Source organism: Cyprinodon tularosa, unplaced genomic scaffold (genome assembly GCF_016077235.1).
Source record: "Cyprinodon tularosa strain WSP-4 unplaced genomic scaffold, ASM1607723v1 ctg1313, whole genome shotgun sequence".
Taxonomy (NCBI): Eukaryota; Metazoa; Chordata; class Actinopteri; order Cyprinodontiformes; family Cyprinodontidae; genus Cyprinodon; species Cyprinodon tularosa.
The window spans coordinates 145-16,959 of NW_024038130.1; the positions used below are offsets into that span (position 1 = coordinate 145).

The following is a 16,815-nucleotide window of genomic DNA, read 5'->3' on the forward strand; positions in this document are numbered from 1 at the left end:
ATTGGATAAAAACTTACAGAAACATTTCAGGTGATCAAATCTACATGTTCCTGTTTTACAGGCAGAACCAAAGACTGTGGAGGTTACAGACCCGCCTGACTGCTTCTCTAAACAAAAGCAGGACATTCATGGCATCTCAGGGGAGGTGGTGAAACCTGACGAGCTCCAGATGAGGAGGGTCGGCTGGTTGCTGCACAGCTGGAAGCTCTCTGAGTATCAGAGGCTGTAATGCTTTCCAGCTGCAGCCCGCCGCCGCCGCCCTGCGCTCATATCTGCTCACATCAGACACATTCCTCCCCTCTGGGTCATGTGATGATGATGTCATCTGAGGAGCATTTTAAAGCTAAAGTCATGAACCATCAGCTGATGGTTGGAATCTGACGAGCTGCGTTCACAGTCGCCCTCTCTAACCGGTTTTCTGCGACATTGTGACGGCTGAACACTCTGTCTACACTGGCAGCTTTCTGCGAGAGACCTGTTTGTGTGTCTTGGCGTAGTCCAGTCCAGTTCCAGCCAGCGGCGCCCCCCACAGGCCCGGAGGACACGGTTTGCAGCTGAAGCCCCCCACGGTGTTCACACAGGCATCAGGAGAATGACAAGGCTGCAGCTCACACTAAGGACGAGACACAGGAAGGAGTCCACATGCAGCGTCCATCACCAGCTGACTGTTTGATGGCGTCCGGACATTACCTCATCGACGTCCCTGCAGTGCGTCCCATTACCGTTGGTTCCAGGGGGACAGGGTCCGCAGGTGAAGCCAGGGTAATGCAGGCTGTCCATGCAGGGGACACCTTTAAAGCACGGGTTTGGAGAGCAGCGGGACTGTGGTTCATGGAATCCTGCAGATGGATGGAGACAGAGGGACAGACGGGGACAGACAGGGACAGACTGCTCAGGGCTGAGACGGGTCGCTGTGAGACGTCCACAGAGCAGCTGACTCACCACAAACCTGACACTCCAGGATGGTGTTCCTGATCAGAGACATCTCCTTCACCTGAGGACAAGGACAGGTTAGCTACGGTTGTTTCGTACTTGTGCTTTCTGGTGCGTTGGTGAAACATCATCGGCCTCAGCACTACTGAGAACAACCCTCCCTCTTTACCCAGCATGCCTCAGGGCAGGCTTGGCCACGGTACCAGTCCCTGTCTCACCTGCTCTCTGATGTCCTGCCGCAGTTCTCCAAGGATCTGGTTGAAGATGATGAGCTGACCAATCAGAGCCTTGGTGTGTTCACCTGACGGATGATGATGTCACAAACATGATGTCCAATCAGAGACCAGGCTGAACAGTGATCAGAGCAGAAGAAGTGGTGGAAACCCTCACCTAGGATGGACTGGAGCTCGCCGTTCACTGAGGAAACAAACCATCCGGGTCAGAATCACACCACAGAGGAACTCTGCAGAGATCCAGGTGAGCTCACCTGAGTTGTAGGCTGATGCGTCTCCTTGGAATGGACAGTCGGTCAGAGCACCCGCCCTAGCAACGGTGCCCCCTAGAGCCAGGCGGAGGGACTCCACAGCACCCTGACAGAGAGAGGGACCATGAGACAGACAGAGACGCACGTCTCCTGCTGGACATCCTGAATATGAATGAATCCATGAATAAGACCGTCGTCTGGGACGCCTGCCAGTTAGTTTTTATCACGGAAAGAAAAAACACGTCTAAACTAATCAAACTCCAAGCCTCAACATCTGCCTCTAAACTCAATCAGATCAGCTGATTATGTTTTAGATCACCTGCAGCATATTGGTGATGATGATGACATCTGCAGTATCAGCGATGCTTCAGTAGTAAACTAGCAACATGATGTTAATCCTTTCATTATTATCTATTATCCATCCATTCTTCCTCTTTATCTGGGTCAGGTCAGGTCGCGGAGGCAGCAGTCTAAGCAGAGATACTCAGACTTCCCTCCTCCAGCTGCTCTGGGGGGGACGGTGAGGCGACACCAGGTCAGCTTAGAGACATCGTCCCTCCAGTGTGTCCTGGTCCTTCCACCAGGCCTCCTCCCGATGGGACATGCCTGGAACACCTCCTGAGGGAGGCAACCAGGAGGCATCAGGAACAGATGCCCGATCCTCCTCAGCTGGCTCCTTTCCACGTGGAGGAGCAGCGACTCTACTCCAAGCTCCTCCCGGGTAACTGAGCTCCTCATCCGATCTGGAAGGGTGCGCCCAGCGAAGGGAACTCATTTCGGCCGCTTGTATTTGCGATCTTGTCCTTTGGGTCATTATCCAGATCTCCTGACCATAGGTGAGGGTGGGAACGTAGATCCATCGGTAAATCCAGAGCTTTGCCCCCCCGACTCAGCTCCCTCTTCACCACTACAGTCCGATACAGCGACCGCATCACTGTCATGCCGATCCATCTATCGATCTCATGCTCCATCTGTCCCTCACTCCTGAACAAGACCCCGAGAAACTTGAACTCCTCGACTTGAGACAAGGACTCTCCACCGACCTGCAGAGAGGAGTCCACCTTTCTCCGGTGGGGAACCATGGCCTTAGATTTAGAGGCGCTGATTCTCATCCTAGCCCCCCCACACCTGGCTGTAAACCGCCCCCACTGCACATTGGAGGTCCTGGTTTGATGAGGCCAACAGGACAACATCATCTGCAAATAGAGAGGATATCCTGAGGTTCCTGAACCGGACACCCTCCGGTCCCTGGCTGCAGGGCAGCCCTGGAGGAGACCAGCATGCATCAGGAACAGGTCTGACTTACTGCCGGCAATTTCTATCAATCGGAAATAAATAGAAAGCAAACAATGTTTTATGGGAGTTTTTACAGGATCTGCAGGATGCAGCACCTTCTGCTCCTCTTGCATCCTAAATGGATCTTTTCCTAATTTCTGTTACAAGTTTGTTTTGTTCTTGTTTCAGTTTTTACGCTGAAAGACTCTGAGCTGTTTCAGCCCTCAATAAACAATAAAGGTTAAGTTTCTCCTGAAATAAAGTTCAATTCAAAGTTCTTTCAGTTTTCTAGGTTTTTTTGTGTGTCTAAAAGTGAGTCTTGGTTCCCAGTGTTGTGCCTGAACGCGTTCATTGAACCAAAGTTCATGAACTCGTTCATATTTTGGGCGAACGTGAACTGAACGTACTGCATTACTGCCTGGTGAACGTTGTTGTGAACTCGTTCATTCTGGTGTCTGTGAACGGCACGCTCTCTCAGTTCAGCTCCGTTCAATAGGTTGCCAGATTTCTATAAAGCCCTCCAGGCGAAACCCCGGCTAAATCACACCGTAAACAGGCCTTAATATGTAGCGGGAAAAACACCCAATCTGGCAACACCAGCTACCAGCGTCGTAGCCTACAGCCGCGTGCGTCAGAAAAAAAAATGCAGCGTGGAAGCTACAGCAGCATGGAGGCGACCGTGGAGGCGACAAAGCAGCAGTATGATCACTTAAAACAGTTTTATGACCAGGTGGTCGGTGAGGATGATGGCAACAATCTGACATTTCTCTGCAAACTTTGCCCGCCGGCTTTCAGTAGAAAAATCTGCACTTCAGTAACCTTAAATTCCTACCTCAGCCTGGTCCCTCAGTTTGTGTTAGTAAAATGTTCTTGAGGGTTTTACTATTTGTGTAACTTGTTTGTTAAACCTGCCTGGTATAATTTTCCAGGATTTCTTTTTAGTATGTACTGAAATGGAATTTCAAATTGAAAAAATTATTAAAATTAAAAAAACATTTGCTCCTTAAAGACTACTTTCCTGTTTTTCTTTTAATAATTACTCATAAAAAAGACCATTCAAGCAGCACATTTTTCCTGATGTTTTTGAGAATATACTGTAGGGGTGAAAGCTGCAGCTGCTACTAGTGTGAAGTGAATGGACAGCAACAAAGCGTTAAAGCAACAATGGGGAAATGCTGTCCCCTCAATGCTAATGTAAACCCTGGTTGGATAAGGATTCAAAACTGGATATGAAGATGAAATCTGACGCACAGTTTCAGAGTTACAACTGATAAAATAATTGCTGTCTGTGGTTCTACAGTAGGCTATGGTGTAATTGAGCAATACATGAAAAAAAAAGAACTATGAACTATTTCATTTTGAACTTACTGTGAACTTAGTTCAAAATTTTGAATTATGAACTATGAACTGAACTAGTTCATTTTAAAATGTGTGAACTGAACTTTGAACTAGTTCACGTAGAAAGAGAACTTTCCCAACACTGGTGGTTCCCTCTAACCTGCAGTCGGCTGTACGACTTCTGTCCGTGTCGGATCTCCACCATCTCCGCCTCTCTGGGTAGAGGAACCAATGGGGGAGCGCCCTCACTGGAGTCGACCAATCGGCAGTCAGCATACAGCTCCACCTGCATGCTGCTGCGCCGGAGGCCACCGAGTCTCACCATGATGGAGTGAGTGCGTCCGTCAGCCAGGTTGGAGTGTTGCAGGTTCACAGTGTGGATCTTCCCGTCAGCCTTGACGTACCGCAGCAGGACTGAGGAAGAGGAGGAGACTTCCAGCTGTTAACCTGCTTTCTGCACTCACTGAGGAAAACCCTCCTCAGAAACTGAAAGGATTCCAGTTCTCATTTCCTTTACTTTAAACGAGGTGCATTTTATGGAGAGGAACAGAGGAATGGTTCATGTTGAGGAGGGATTAAGGGATGCAACAGACTTCATGGAAACAGTATAAAGAATAAACAGTCTGAGGGAGGCGCCTGCTGGCAGCTCACTGCAGGAGGAAGCAGAAAAACAAGACATGCGGCCAAGATTCTGTCCAGCAGGAACATTAGTTTGGCTTTAAGACATCAAGTACTAATACAGATGGTTTAGAGGTGGAGAAAAAGGATAAAAAGAGCAGTTTATGTTTCGTTACATCCAGATTTTTTTGTGTTTTTTATTATCAATAAATAAAACAGGAAAAGTTTAATGATGCCGACCCCCCCCCTCCGCACTCATTCAGGATGTGTGGAAAACTGAGATTTCCTGCAGTTTCAAACTAAGGACTAAAGCCATCGCAGCGAGGCGCTACATTCCCACCAACCTTTGTTGATCTTCCCCATGATGGCCACCTCCAGGTACTTCCTGTTGTCCTGTTTGCTGTAGAGTCCGAACAGAACTCCGCCCATCTTCACCGGCAGACGGAACGTCGACACCACATAGATGTCACTGAGCGCGCTCAGACTCCCTGACAGCTTCTGCACTGCTGCAACGCTTTGCTTGGAGTCATGCAGGCTCAGCACGTCGATCACTGGCAGGAGGACATGGATACATGGCATCAACCAATCAGGAGGGTCTCAGGTTACAGACACTGAGCAGTCAATAACAACGCTTCTCATTCTACAAGGGATGAATTGTTGAGCTTGGTAACCCCCAGACTTTATTCTAATACTAACTCTGTTAACCGATGTAGTGAAAACATCCCAATTCAACCAGCTTCTATCTCAGTTTAACACATTTTCAGGCAAATTCAGCACCATTTAAACCTAAATCAGCAACTTGTTAAACTCGACAATTTAGGTTTAAAACCTAGTTTAACAGGTATTGAACTGGTTCTATCCTAGCTAAACACGTATTCAGCCACAGGATTTATATCATGCTGAATTTGGCTGGAAATGTGTGAAACTAGAAAAGAGCATTTTGATTAGCATGAAAAGCTGCTGAATTAGGTTTAACACATTTTAAGCCAAATTCAGCAGGATTTATACCTAAATCATCAAGTTTTAATTCAACAGGCTTCTATCCTAGATTAAAACATTTTCAGCCAAATTAGGCAGGATTGCAGCAGGTTTCCTTCCTAATGCAGCTGGTTTCCTTCCTGATGCAGCTGGTTTCCTTCCTGATGCAGCTGGTTTCCCTCCTGATGCAGCTGGTTTCCCTCCTGATGCAGCTGGTTTCCTTCCTGATGCAGCTGGTTTCCTTCCTGATGCAGCTGGTTTCCCTCCTGATGCAGCTGGTTTCCTTCCTGATGCAGCTGGTTTCCTTCCTGATGCAGCTGGTTTCCCTCCTGATGCAGCTGGTTTCCCTCCTGATGCAGCTGGTTTCCTTCCTGATGCAGCTGGTTTCCTTCCTAATGCAGCTGGTTTCCTTCCTGATGCAGCTGGTTTCCTTCCTGATGCAGCTGGTTTCCTTCCTAATGCAGCTGGTTTCCCTCCTGATGCAGCTGGTTTCCTTCCTGATGCAGCTGGTTTCCTTCCTGATGCAGCTGGTTTCCTTCCTGATGCAGCTGGTTTCCTTCCTAATGCAGCTGGTTTCCTTCCTGATGCAGCTGGTTTCCTTCCTAATGCAGCTGGTTTCCCTCCTGATGCAGCTGGTTTCCTTCCTGATGCAGCTGGTTTCCTTCCTGATGCAGCTGGTTTCCTGCGTAATGCAGCTGGTTTCCTGCGTAATGCAGCTGGTTTCCTTCCTGATGCAGCTGGTTTCCTTCCTAATGCAGCTGGTTTCCTTCGTAATGCAGCTGGTTTCCTTCCTGATGCAGCTGGTTTCCCTCCTGATGCAGCTGGTTTCCTTCCTGATGCAGCTGGTTTCCTTCCTAATGCAGCTGGTTTCCTTCCTGATGCAGCTGGTTTCCTTCCTAATGCAGCTGGTTTCCTTCCTGATGCAGCTGGTTTCCTTCCTGATGCAGCTGGTTTCCCTCCTGATGCAGCTGGTTTCCTTCCTGATGCAGCTGGTTTCCTTCCTAATGCAGCTGGTTTCCTTCCTGATGCAGCTGGTTTCCTTCCTAATGCAGCTGGTTTCCCTCCTGATGCAGCTGGTTTCCTTCCTGATGCAGCTGGTTTCCTTCCTGATGCAGCTGGTTTCCTTCCTGATGCAGCTGGTTTCCTGCGTAATGCAGCTGGTTTCCTGCGTAATGCAGCTGGTTTCCTTCCTGATGCAGCTGGTTTCCTTCCTGATGCAGCTGGTTTCCTTCCTGATGCAGCTGGTTTCCTTCCTGATGCAGCTGGTTTCCTTCCTGATGCAGCTGGTTTCCTTCCTGATGCAGCTGGTTTCCTTCGTAATGCAGCTGGTTTCCTTCCTGATGCAGCTGGTTTCCTTCCTAATGCAGCTGGTTTCCTTCCTGATGCAGCTGGTTTCCTTCCTAATGCAGCTGGTTTCCTTCCTAATACAGCAGGTTTCCTTCCTAATGCAGCTGGTTTCCTTCCTGATGCAGCAGGTTTCCTTCCTAATGCAGCTGGTTTCCTTCCTGATGCAGCTGGTTTCCTTCCTAATGCAGCAGGTTTCCTTCCTGATGCAGCTGGTTTCCTTCCTGATGCAGCTGGTTTCCCTCCTGATGCAGCTGGTTTCCTTCCTGATGCAGCTGGTTTCCTTCCTAATGCAGCTGGTTTCCTTCCTGATGCAGCTGGTTTCCTTCCTGATGCAGCTGGTTTCCTTCCTGATGCAGCTGGTTTCCTTCCTGATGCAGCTGGTTTCCTTCCTGATGCAGCTGGTTTCCTTCCTGATGCAGCTGGTTTCCTTCCTAATGCAGCTGGTTTCCTTCCTAATGCAGCTGGTTTCCTGCGTAATGCAGCTGGTTTCCTTCCTGATGCAGCTGGTTTCCTTCCTAATGCAGCTGGTTTCCCTCCTGATGCAGCTGGTTTCCTTCCTGATGCAGCTGGTTTCCTTCCTGATGCAGCTGGTTTCCTTCCTGATGCAGCTGGTTTCCTTCCTAATGCAGCTGGTTTCCTGCGTAATGCAGCTGGTTTCCTTCGTAATGCAGCTGGTTTCCTTCCTGATGCAGCTGGTTTCCTTCCTAATGCAGCTGGTTTCCTTCCTGATGCAGCTGGTTTCCTTCCTGATGCAGCTGGTTTCCTTCCTGATGCAGCTGGTTTCCTTCCTGATGCAGCTGGTTTCCTTCCTGATGCAGCTGGTTTCCTTCCTGATGCAGCTGGTGTCCTTCCTAATGCAGCAGGTTTCCTTCCTAATGCAGCTGGTTTCCTTCCTAATGCAGCTGGTTTCCCTCCTGATGCAGCTGGTTTCCTTCCTAATGCAGCTGGTTTCCTTCCTGATGCAGCTGGTTTCCTTCCTGATGCAGCTGGTTTCCTTCCTAATGCAGCTGGTTTCCTTCCTGATGCAGCTGGTTTCCTTCCTGATGCAGCTGGTTTCCTTCCTAATGCAGCTGGTTTCCTTCCTGATGCAGCTGGTTTCCTTCCTAATGCAGCTGGTTTCCTTCCTGATGCAGCTGGTTTCCCTCCTGATGCAGCTGGTTTCCTTCGTAATGCAGCAGGTTTCCTTCGTAATGCAGCTGGTTTCCTTCGTAATGCAGCAAGTTTTCAACCTGAAGAAGAACAGTGGGACTCGGCTCCCTATGTCCTGCCCTGCAGGAAATAACCTTTAAACACATTTTAATGTTACATCTGCAGCTGACAGATTTTAGAAATCCAAAGAGGGAAACTTTTCAGGTGGTTAGGCCGTCAGGAAATGAAACACAGCCCAGACATCTGGCGCTAACAGTTTTTCCTCCCTTTAGGAAATCATTTTCCAGGAGCTTTTCTGTAACATAATCCCTGCCTAACAGACGGGGATCAGGCTCCCTGAGTTTCTGGATCTAATTATCGGATCCCGTCTGTCTGACACACAGTTTCGTATCCGTGGAAACAGAAAGCAGCTGATTCAGCTAAATGCTGCACCCAGTTTCCAGAGCTGTGATGGTGACGTATTTGGACCAACTCTGAGCTGGAGAAATAACAGCCATTCTTTTAGCGGTTTTAACTGGTGGACTGGAATGCCTCAGTCACTTTTATATAGACTTCATGTCGCTGTTAACATAAAGTCTCCTGGGAGTAGCCCTGATCTTCAGCCATCCACACAATTTTCCTGCAAACCCACTTCTTATTAATTAAATGGAATGCATCACTCCAAAGCTGAAAACTTTCTCTGTGAGCAAATGAGGAAAATTTTTAGGAATAAATGCAAACATTAATGAAAGAGGAAGTAATAAAGATCTAAATATTTTCATCCAGCTGTGTGTTTCCTGGACGGGGCCGCCTGTGGAGCTGGTTGACAGTTGCCTTTTGTATCTATGCTTCTTTTTCTATGTCTGCTTCTGTCTCCTTGAACCCCAGTGGGCCTCAGCAGATGGCCGCTCACACTGAGCCTGGTTCTGCTGGAGGTTTCTTCCTGTTCAAAGGGAGTTTTTCCTCTCCACTATCGCTACAAGCGTGCTTAGTGTGAGGGATTGCTGAAGAGTCAATGAGTCGATGCAATCAGCTGGTTTTCCTTAGATAGAAAACTTTGAATCAATCTGACTGGATGATCTGGATCTATAAAGTGACCTGAGATGACAGGGTGTGAATTGGAGCTATAGAAATAAACTGAATAGAATGAAATATGTGAGGACTCTAAATCTGAGCCGGCTTCTTCTGGTTATGTGCGAATTGGAGCTGTTAGTGCCGGCATAGATCACACTGTGGTTTAGATCTGATAAAGTAGATCTATAATTTCATATGATGCAGTCTGGCTTTGCTTCCCCTCAGTCACCAGCTGCACATTTGATAAATCACAACCTTTGGGTGGAAAGTGGAGATGGCAGGTTGCCTCTCTCTTGTGTAACTTGGTTTTAGTGCGGAAATAAAAAAATCAAATATGGTGTCCCTCAAGGTTCACTTCTGGGGCCTTCTTTATATTTAGCTGTGACACCTGAACTATAGACAGAGCCAGGGGGGGGGGGGGTGGGGGGGGGGGGGGGGGGCGTTACCTGTAGGCCACAGGTATCAAACTAGTTCCAGAAAGGGCCGTGCGGCTGCTGGTTTTCTTTCCACCCAAGCAGTAGCACACCAGACTCCATTCATCCCATCAAGGTGAGTCTAGTCTTAACCTGAATACTTGATGGGATCTAGACACATCTGATCCTTTGATTCTCTCTTTAAACCAAAATGATGTAAATCTGTTTTGTTTAAAACTTGTAGATAATTTTTAACATTTCTATTAAATTAAAAACCCTGATTGTTGGAACTGTAACTATAGTCTATATTCACATCACTTTCTTTTTTCACCAGGCTAGAGAAAAACCTAGAGCTGCACTTTAAGAACTTTTTCTTGTTTCCACTTGTGTGAACAAAAAGAATAAATAAAATATAAGATTTCATTTTATTAATTAAAAAATCTTTTTAATTCCAACCTCAGTTGAACTTTCAGAAATGACCGTAATTAACCGTTAATTAACCCACCGGTCCGGTTCGGTTCGGTTACCTTGATCTTCCGCTCCGGTGTCCGGATCAGCAGCCGACAGCTGAGCGAACAGAACCGTCAGCAGAACCGGGACAGTCCAGCGCATCATTGGAGCCGCAGCGCCTCCTGGATGAAGGTCCAGAACCACCGAGGAACCCTGAGCTTTGGGTCCGGAGGAAGGAGCGCAGCTTCCGGGAGGACAGGCTGGGTCCGAACCTAAAGAAAAAGGCACCAAAGAACGAAGCAGTCCGACACGAACCGAACAGAAACTAACAGTCAGCCGCACGAGCTCACAGCTGGAAACCCACAGGCGCGCGCTCAGCCTGCAGGCGGGCACGAGCTCACAGCTGGAAACCCACAGGCGCGCGCTCAGCCTGCAGGCGCGCACGAGCTCACAGCTGGAAACCCACAGGCGCGCGCTCAGCCTGCAGGCGGGCACGAGCTCACAGCTGGAAACCCACAGGCGCGCGCTCAGCCTGCAGGCGCGCACGAGCTCACAGCTGGAAACCCACAGGCGCGCGCTCACCCTGCAGGCGCGCGACCAGAGGGAGTTAAGTTCAGGAGACAGGATCCAGATGAGTGCTTGGTTTTATGATCAGGTTCTGGTTCCTGTGGTTCCGGTCCAACAGCTGCTGGTCTAAAGAGCCTTCGGGTCCAGGTTCCGTTTTCCTCCTTCAGTGGAAAACATCCTGAAACATTTAGAACAGGCATCCCCAAAGTCGGTCCTCGAGGCCCGCTGTCCTGCAGGTTTTAGAGGTTTCCCTGCTTTAGCACAGCTGATTCTGATGACTGCAGTTCAGCAAAAGCCTGTTAATCAATTATCAATGTAAATCAGCTGTGCTGGAGAGAAACCTCTAAAACCTGCAGGACGGTGGCCCTCGAGGACCGACTTTGGGGATGCCTGATTTAGAACCTCCCAGGATCCAAACTGGATCAGAACAAATGGATTTATGGGATCTACTGCCTCATGATGACCTTCTGCTTCTGGATGATTCCTGGGAGCCTCTGGAGGCTGGAAACCAGCTGCTCTGCTCCACATGGATGAAAGCAGTTTTTCTTCTTTATTCAGAAACACCAGCTCCATTAAATATTCCTAATGCAGCAGGTTAAATAATTGATATCAAATAATAAATATTTCTCAGGAACCTGCAGGATTATCAACATTCATCCACCAACATTCTGCTCTGATTAAAGATGTCACTTTCAGATCAGGATTAATAAAGAATTCACTGAACTGAAAACACAGAAACCACCAGAAGACAAGGAATAAAAATAACATTTTATTTTTCTGCTTTTCTTTTAATCAGATCAAAATGCTTGTTTGTTATTTTGATAAAGAGAAAACAGCGATAATGGATCATCGTTTGTTCTTCTAGACCTGTATAACGGAGGCTGAACTTCTGAGCTTTTCTGTGGCTCAGACAGAATAGATGTAAACAGCATGGCCTTTAATTAGCTGTTTGGTCTCATTATGACCTCCCCCAGGAGGGGGGGCGCAGGCTGTAATGAAGCTGCTTCTCTGACCAGAATCCTCAAACTCTGCAGCGTACTCACTGGATGTAATCTCAGCAGGTTATGGGACGCGTCAGTAAGTTAGAGGAAAGCATCGGGGGAGCGTAAAGTGCTGGAATCATCCCTTCAATTATCAGTAACGATCAAAACTGATCCCCCGCTGCTTCCTGATGATGTCAGGAGAAAGTCCTGCTGATGTTCCACTGAAACATGGTCGACCTGATGAAGGAAGGTTAGTTAGAGGAATCATTTCCTGCAGCGTCTCCGTCTGAACCTACCAGACGAGGAATGAGGGATTCATCAGCGGAGGTTGATCAGCGGAGGCTTGTGAGGACCTAAATGCAGAGACCAGGAGGCAGAGGTGAAACTTGAAGATTTAATGACAAAACTGAGACACAATAAAAAATACAACAACTAAACAACTAGAAAACATCAGAGAAACTCACATGGGAAACCAGAGAAGAGGAAGCAACTAAACAACAAACCAGCACTGAGTGACTGCAGAGACTGAACCAAGACAGGCTTATCAGCAGATTGGGAGCAGGTGTGGGAAAGACCACCTGAGGAAGCCAAGGGAAAGGAAATGAGCACAAGGGGGCGACAGAGAGTAACTAAAGAAGATCTAGAAATCAACTACAATGAAACACAACACAAAGAAACTAAAAATAAACCTCAGAGCAAACTTAAACCTTAATTCAGAAATAAATGTGGTCATGTGACGGCGATGCAGCAACGTGTGGTTGTTTTCCACCTGATATTAACTGTAGCAATAATATCAGCAGACGTCCATCGGGGCCCAAATGTCCGCATCGGTGCATCGTTTCCATAACGAAGGCTTCTGTTGGAATAAAGTGCAGAAAGTTTGTCCCTTTTCTGCTTTTATCACGTTACCAACAGTAAAGGTTTTAAAGTCTGAGGTTTCAATCTTTGGACACTTTTTAGGGGTTAAAGGAGGAGGAGTTAAATAAAACTCTCACTATCAAACCCTGCAGAAGAAGAAAGCCTAACCAGAAAAGCAAAGCAAAGAGGCTAAGCTGCTGCAGTCTGAAGCTCCAGGTGCTTTAGGTTCATTTCTCTGATGTTTTAGGATTAAGGTGGGAAATTATCAGGCTGTTAGTCAGGAATCCAGAGCTGCTTACGGTGAACAGCAGAAATGTCAGACCTCTGAATCGGTACGTCCCAAACAGAACCAGACTGAACCGCCACGTTCAGTTTGAACGCCACGGCGCCAACAGGGGTTCAACGTTCCAACTTCCACTGATTTTAGCAGATATTTATATCTAACATTCACTCCTCTAAAGAACTCTCAGTTTAGGTTGATTTTGGCTCCCCCAGTGGACAAAAGCTGAAGGAAAACAGGATTTCCCAGGAGGAGCAGCGCTTAGTGTTGTAAATACCCTGATCTCCCCGCCTGCTGTTGGACTGATCTACATTTCTGTTTCTAGAAGCTGAGGGATGAACAGCGTTGAGGTTATGAATCTAACTTTGGTGGAATAACGTCGTATGACCATGCTGAAAATGGGAAAAGTTTAACTTTGTTTTTGTACCACTGAAAACATTCATTAGAAACTCTTTGAGTTAACTCTTAAACCCTTCTAGTGTTTGCAAAGCTGTTAGATATTATCATACTTTAATAGGGATTATAAGACAATAAAAGAACTAATATTTGAACCCGTGGTCGTCTGTGATTATCGATATTGTGAATGATTTATCACTCAGAACAGATTCACCCTTTTTGGTTAATTTCTTTAGGTTGGTGATTAATAACTCTGCTGACAGCCAGAGTCTCATTACTGAAAGATAACTGGATTTAAACAGTCGGTCCAGGAGTCCAACCTTTAGGTAAAAGACCAAAAAACGTTGGGGAGCGAGAAAACTACAGCTATAATCATTTAACTAATACCATCAATAGTTTTTAACCTCGATTTGAGTGACCTAGTTATTAACTATAACGTCCAGTTTGAGTTTTTAAATATATTTATAGATTTAATCTTAAGATTAATTTCCAGAGACAAGATTCACAAATTAAAATATATCTGATTCAATAAAATATGTTTTAACAAGAGAAGTTAAGATAAACCTTAGAAGGAATCCGTTCCTGGCCTGAACTTAAGCCGATAAAGTTCAAAGATAAACTAATCTAATGCTGTGAGAACATTTGGCCGCAGAAACGGACAGAAAACAGACAAAGATCACGACTTCTGGACAATCTCTGGCTAAAAAAAGTGTTTCATCCAAACAGATGAACTGGATATAGGAGCGACAGTGGCCCCCTCAGCTCTGATGGTGGTCAGAGGGCCCGGTGGCGACCTGCCCCAGGCCAGCGGCGGCTGCAGCTCTCCACCATCACTGTGGTTCTTCGGTCTCGTCTGGAGAACCTTCTGGGCCTCTGATCCTCTGCTGCTCCTGCAGCCTGATCTCAGTGTGTGACGGAAGCAGTGAGGCCTTCAGATCCGGAAAAACTAAAACCCCCAGTCCCTCCCATCAATCAGTTTTTACTCCCATCAGTCAGTTTTCACTCCCATCAATCAGTTTTTACTCCCATCAGTCAGTTTTTACTCCCATCAGTCAGTTTTCACTCCCATCAATCAGTTTTTACTCCCATCAATCAGTTTTCACTCCCATCAGTCAGTTTTTACTCCCATCAGTCAGTTTTCACTCCCATCAATCAGTTTTTACTCCCATCAATCAGTTTTCACTCCCATCAGTCAGTTTTTACTCCCATCAATCAGTTTTCACTCCCATCAATCAGTTTTTACTCCCATCAATCAGTTTTCACTCCCATCAGTCAGTTTTCACTCCCATCAATCAGTTTTCACTCCCATCAATCAGTTTTCACTCCCATCAGTCAGTTTTCACTCCCATCAATCAGTTTTCACTCCCATCAGTCAGTTTTCACTCCCATCAGTCAGTTTTTACTCCCATCAATCAGTTTTCACTCCCATCAGTCAGTTTTTACTCCCATCAGTCAGTTTTCACTCCCATCAATCAGCCGGTTCTGTGTCTGTTCTTGATCTGCCCTCGGAGTTCAGCTCCACAAACTGCTTCCAGATCGGCTCATTAGGCTCCGTTAACAGCAGGATTCCTGGATGGTGCCGTCATGTGCAGCTGGATGTCCCAGGGGGTCCAGACCCACCCTGGATGGGCGTCCGTTTTCAACAAGCTTCACTCATCCCACTAAAAATCACTTTCTGTACTGAAACATTTTGTTTTCCAGTTCAGGAAAAATATAAAAAAAAAAGAAAAACAGGTTTTAATTCTTTTTCCTTCTGATGGGAAATGACCCCCCTACCTCTGAGTTTGGGGTTTATTAGGTTTTTTCTCTCTGAACAAGATTCCTGCAAATTTCTCCAAAGGAAACTTTACGCCTTTATAAAAAGACATCATCAAACATCCTGGTGGAAGTGAACAAACAAAAACAATCTAAACTCTCTAACTTACAGAAGCAGCTAAATGGATCGGACTTTTGGCCCAGAGGCAGGTTAACGGTTTAACACTCAAACTTTCAGCCGACTGTTAAAGGAGCTGCTGCTGCATCAGGACTGATGTTCATTTTCCAACTAAAGGCCGATTCAGCAGGATGACAGGATGTGGAGCCACTGCTTCCCTTCAGTCGGTTTCAGGACAGGAAGAAACGCTCTATGTTCAAATAAAAAACTGAAAAATAAGTTGGTGACTTTTGTGAACCACAAAAAATCTATTGAAGTCGAATTGTATGAAATGAACAAAATGGTCAAATTTCTGCAGAGGAGGGATCCGTTATTTCTGCATTATCACAGCAAAGTTGAATATAACTCTGTTTCAGATAACATTCGGTCCCATATTCCAGTAAAACATACTCTATAGCAGAGGTCAGGGATTAGCGGACCGCTGTCCGGATCCGGATCCATCTGCTGGCTAATCCGGACCCAACCTGATTTAAAACATTTATAAATTATCGCATGTTTTCCGATGGCGGCGTCTAACTACACTTGCTCCTCTTCTCCTGTTAATACGGTAAAGCGGAGCGTCCGGCTCCAGGCTGCACGTGATCCAAATTAGCCAATTAAGATTTTCCTGCTGCTCCTGCTCCTCCCTGCTGCTCCTGCACCTCCCTGCTGTCCCGTGTCTTTCTGAGCTCTCCTCATATCACCCAAACTCTAACAATGGATCTGGTCAGCTGGTCTCTTCATGCAGTTGATCAAATTTTCTCAACTGGAAGACAAGGAAAAGGGGACATACTTTGAGGGATGCACCATGGACTCCTGGAAGGCTTGGAGGTTGGTGTGTTTTACAACGTTGTCAGTGGAGAATTTCGAAGATGTGTGGATTTTCGGATTTATGATTCTCTGATTTCTCCTGTTTGGATTTGGAGGATACCTGATCTACGATTACAGAGGATGATGGTGGGAATTTGGGCATTGATCAGGCTGCTGGCAGCGGTTGATGCGCTCAGAAAGGCTGTGAACGAGCAGGACCGTTAGCTAAACCGTATGCTGGGTGCGACTGAGCGCAGGCTGGCGGCGGTGGTTGAACTCAAAGGTGAGATGGGGGAATATCTTGGATGGGCACGCTCGCTTCAAAGCTAACAGATTTGGAATATTAGATTCCCCTCCATGGAGCCAGCAAGAAAAGACTTACCTCATTTACACTAACCTTGAAGAACCGATCCACGCCGAGATCGGTCCGAGCTCGGATCAGTTAACCAGGCCGAGCTCGGTTCTGACGACCGTTTACACATCACGCTATCTCGGTTCCTCGCCTCCTAGTGACGATCTGCGGTATTACTGCCAGTATTGAAGGAGGAAACCAAGCAGTTGGTGGCGGTAATGCACCAAAGGTTGTTTGCCAACCGCCATAAAACACAAGAAGAAGAAGAAGGAGGAAATCAAGCAAATCAAAATGGCGGCGCCGTCACATTCAGAAAGCTATGCTTGATTATTATTGCTGTACTTCGGTGTTATTATTTAAAATGTTGCGTGGAGAAGATTTGGATTGTCGTTTATAGTTTTTCTTCTTCTTCTGTTTTGTGTTGGTTGGCAAGCAGCTTCCGGAGGGGCATTACCGCCACCTACTGGAATGGAGTATGAATCGGGATGTGCAGCCAGACGGAGATGATGGTTCTGCTCATGCGCTCTTGTTATCAGAGAACCGAGCCGAGCCCACCTCTGGAACTGGTCTGCAGTTAGCTCGGTCCGGTTGTGTCTAGCTCGGTCCGGTTCAGTTTGCT

General features: G+C 46.9%; 1 protein-coding gene across 1 annotated transcript; it reads right to left on the reverse strand.

The window, feature by feature from the left end:
- Positions 1–366: 366 nt before the first annotated feature.
- Positions 367–10,437, reverse strand: LOC119778311 (thrombospondin-3a-like). The gene is made up of 9 exons (XM_038277481.1): positions 10,116–10,437; positions 4,993–5,199; positions 4,191–4,444; positions 1,421–1,523; positions 1,324–1,350; positions 1,152–1,234; positions 943–994; positions 691–839; positions 367–613 (listed from the first exon to the last, which is right to left on the reverse strand). Exons 1-9 carry the CDS (start codon positions 10,201–10,203, stop codon positions 449–451), a joined length of 1,128 nt encoding a protein of 375 aa, XP_038133409.1. The 5' UTR covers positions 10,204–10,437; the 3' UTR covers positions 367–448.
- Between the last annotated feature and the right edge of the window lie 6,378 nt (positions 10,438–16,815).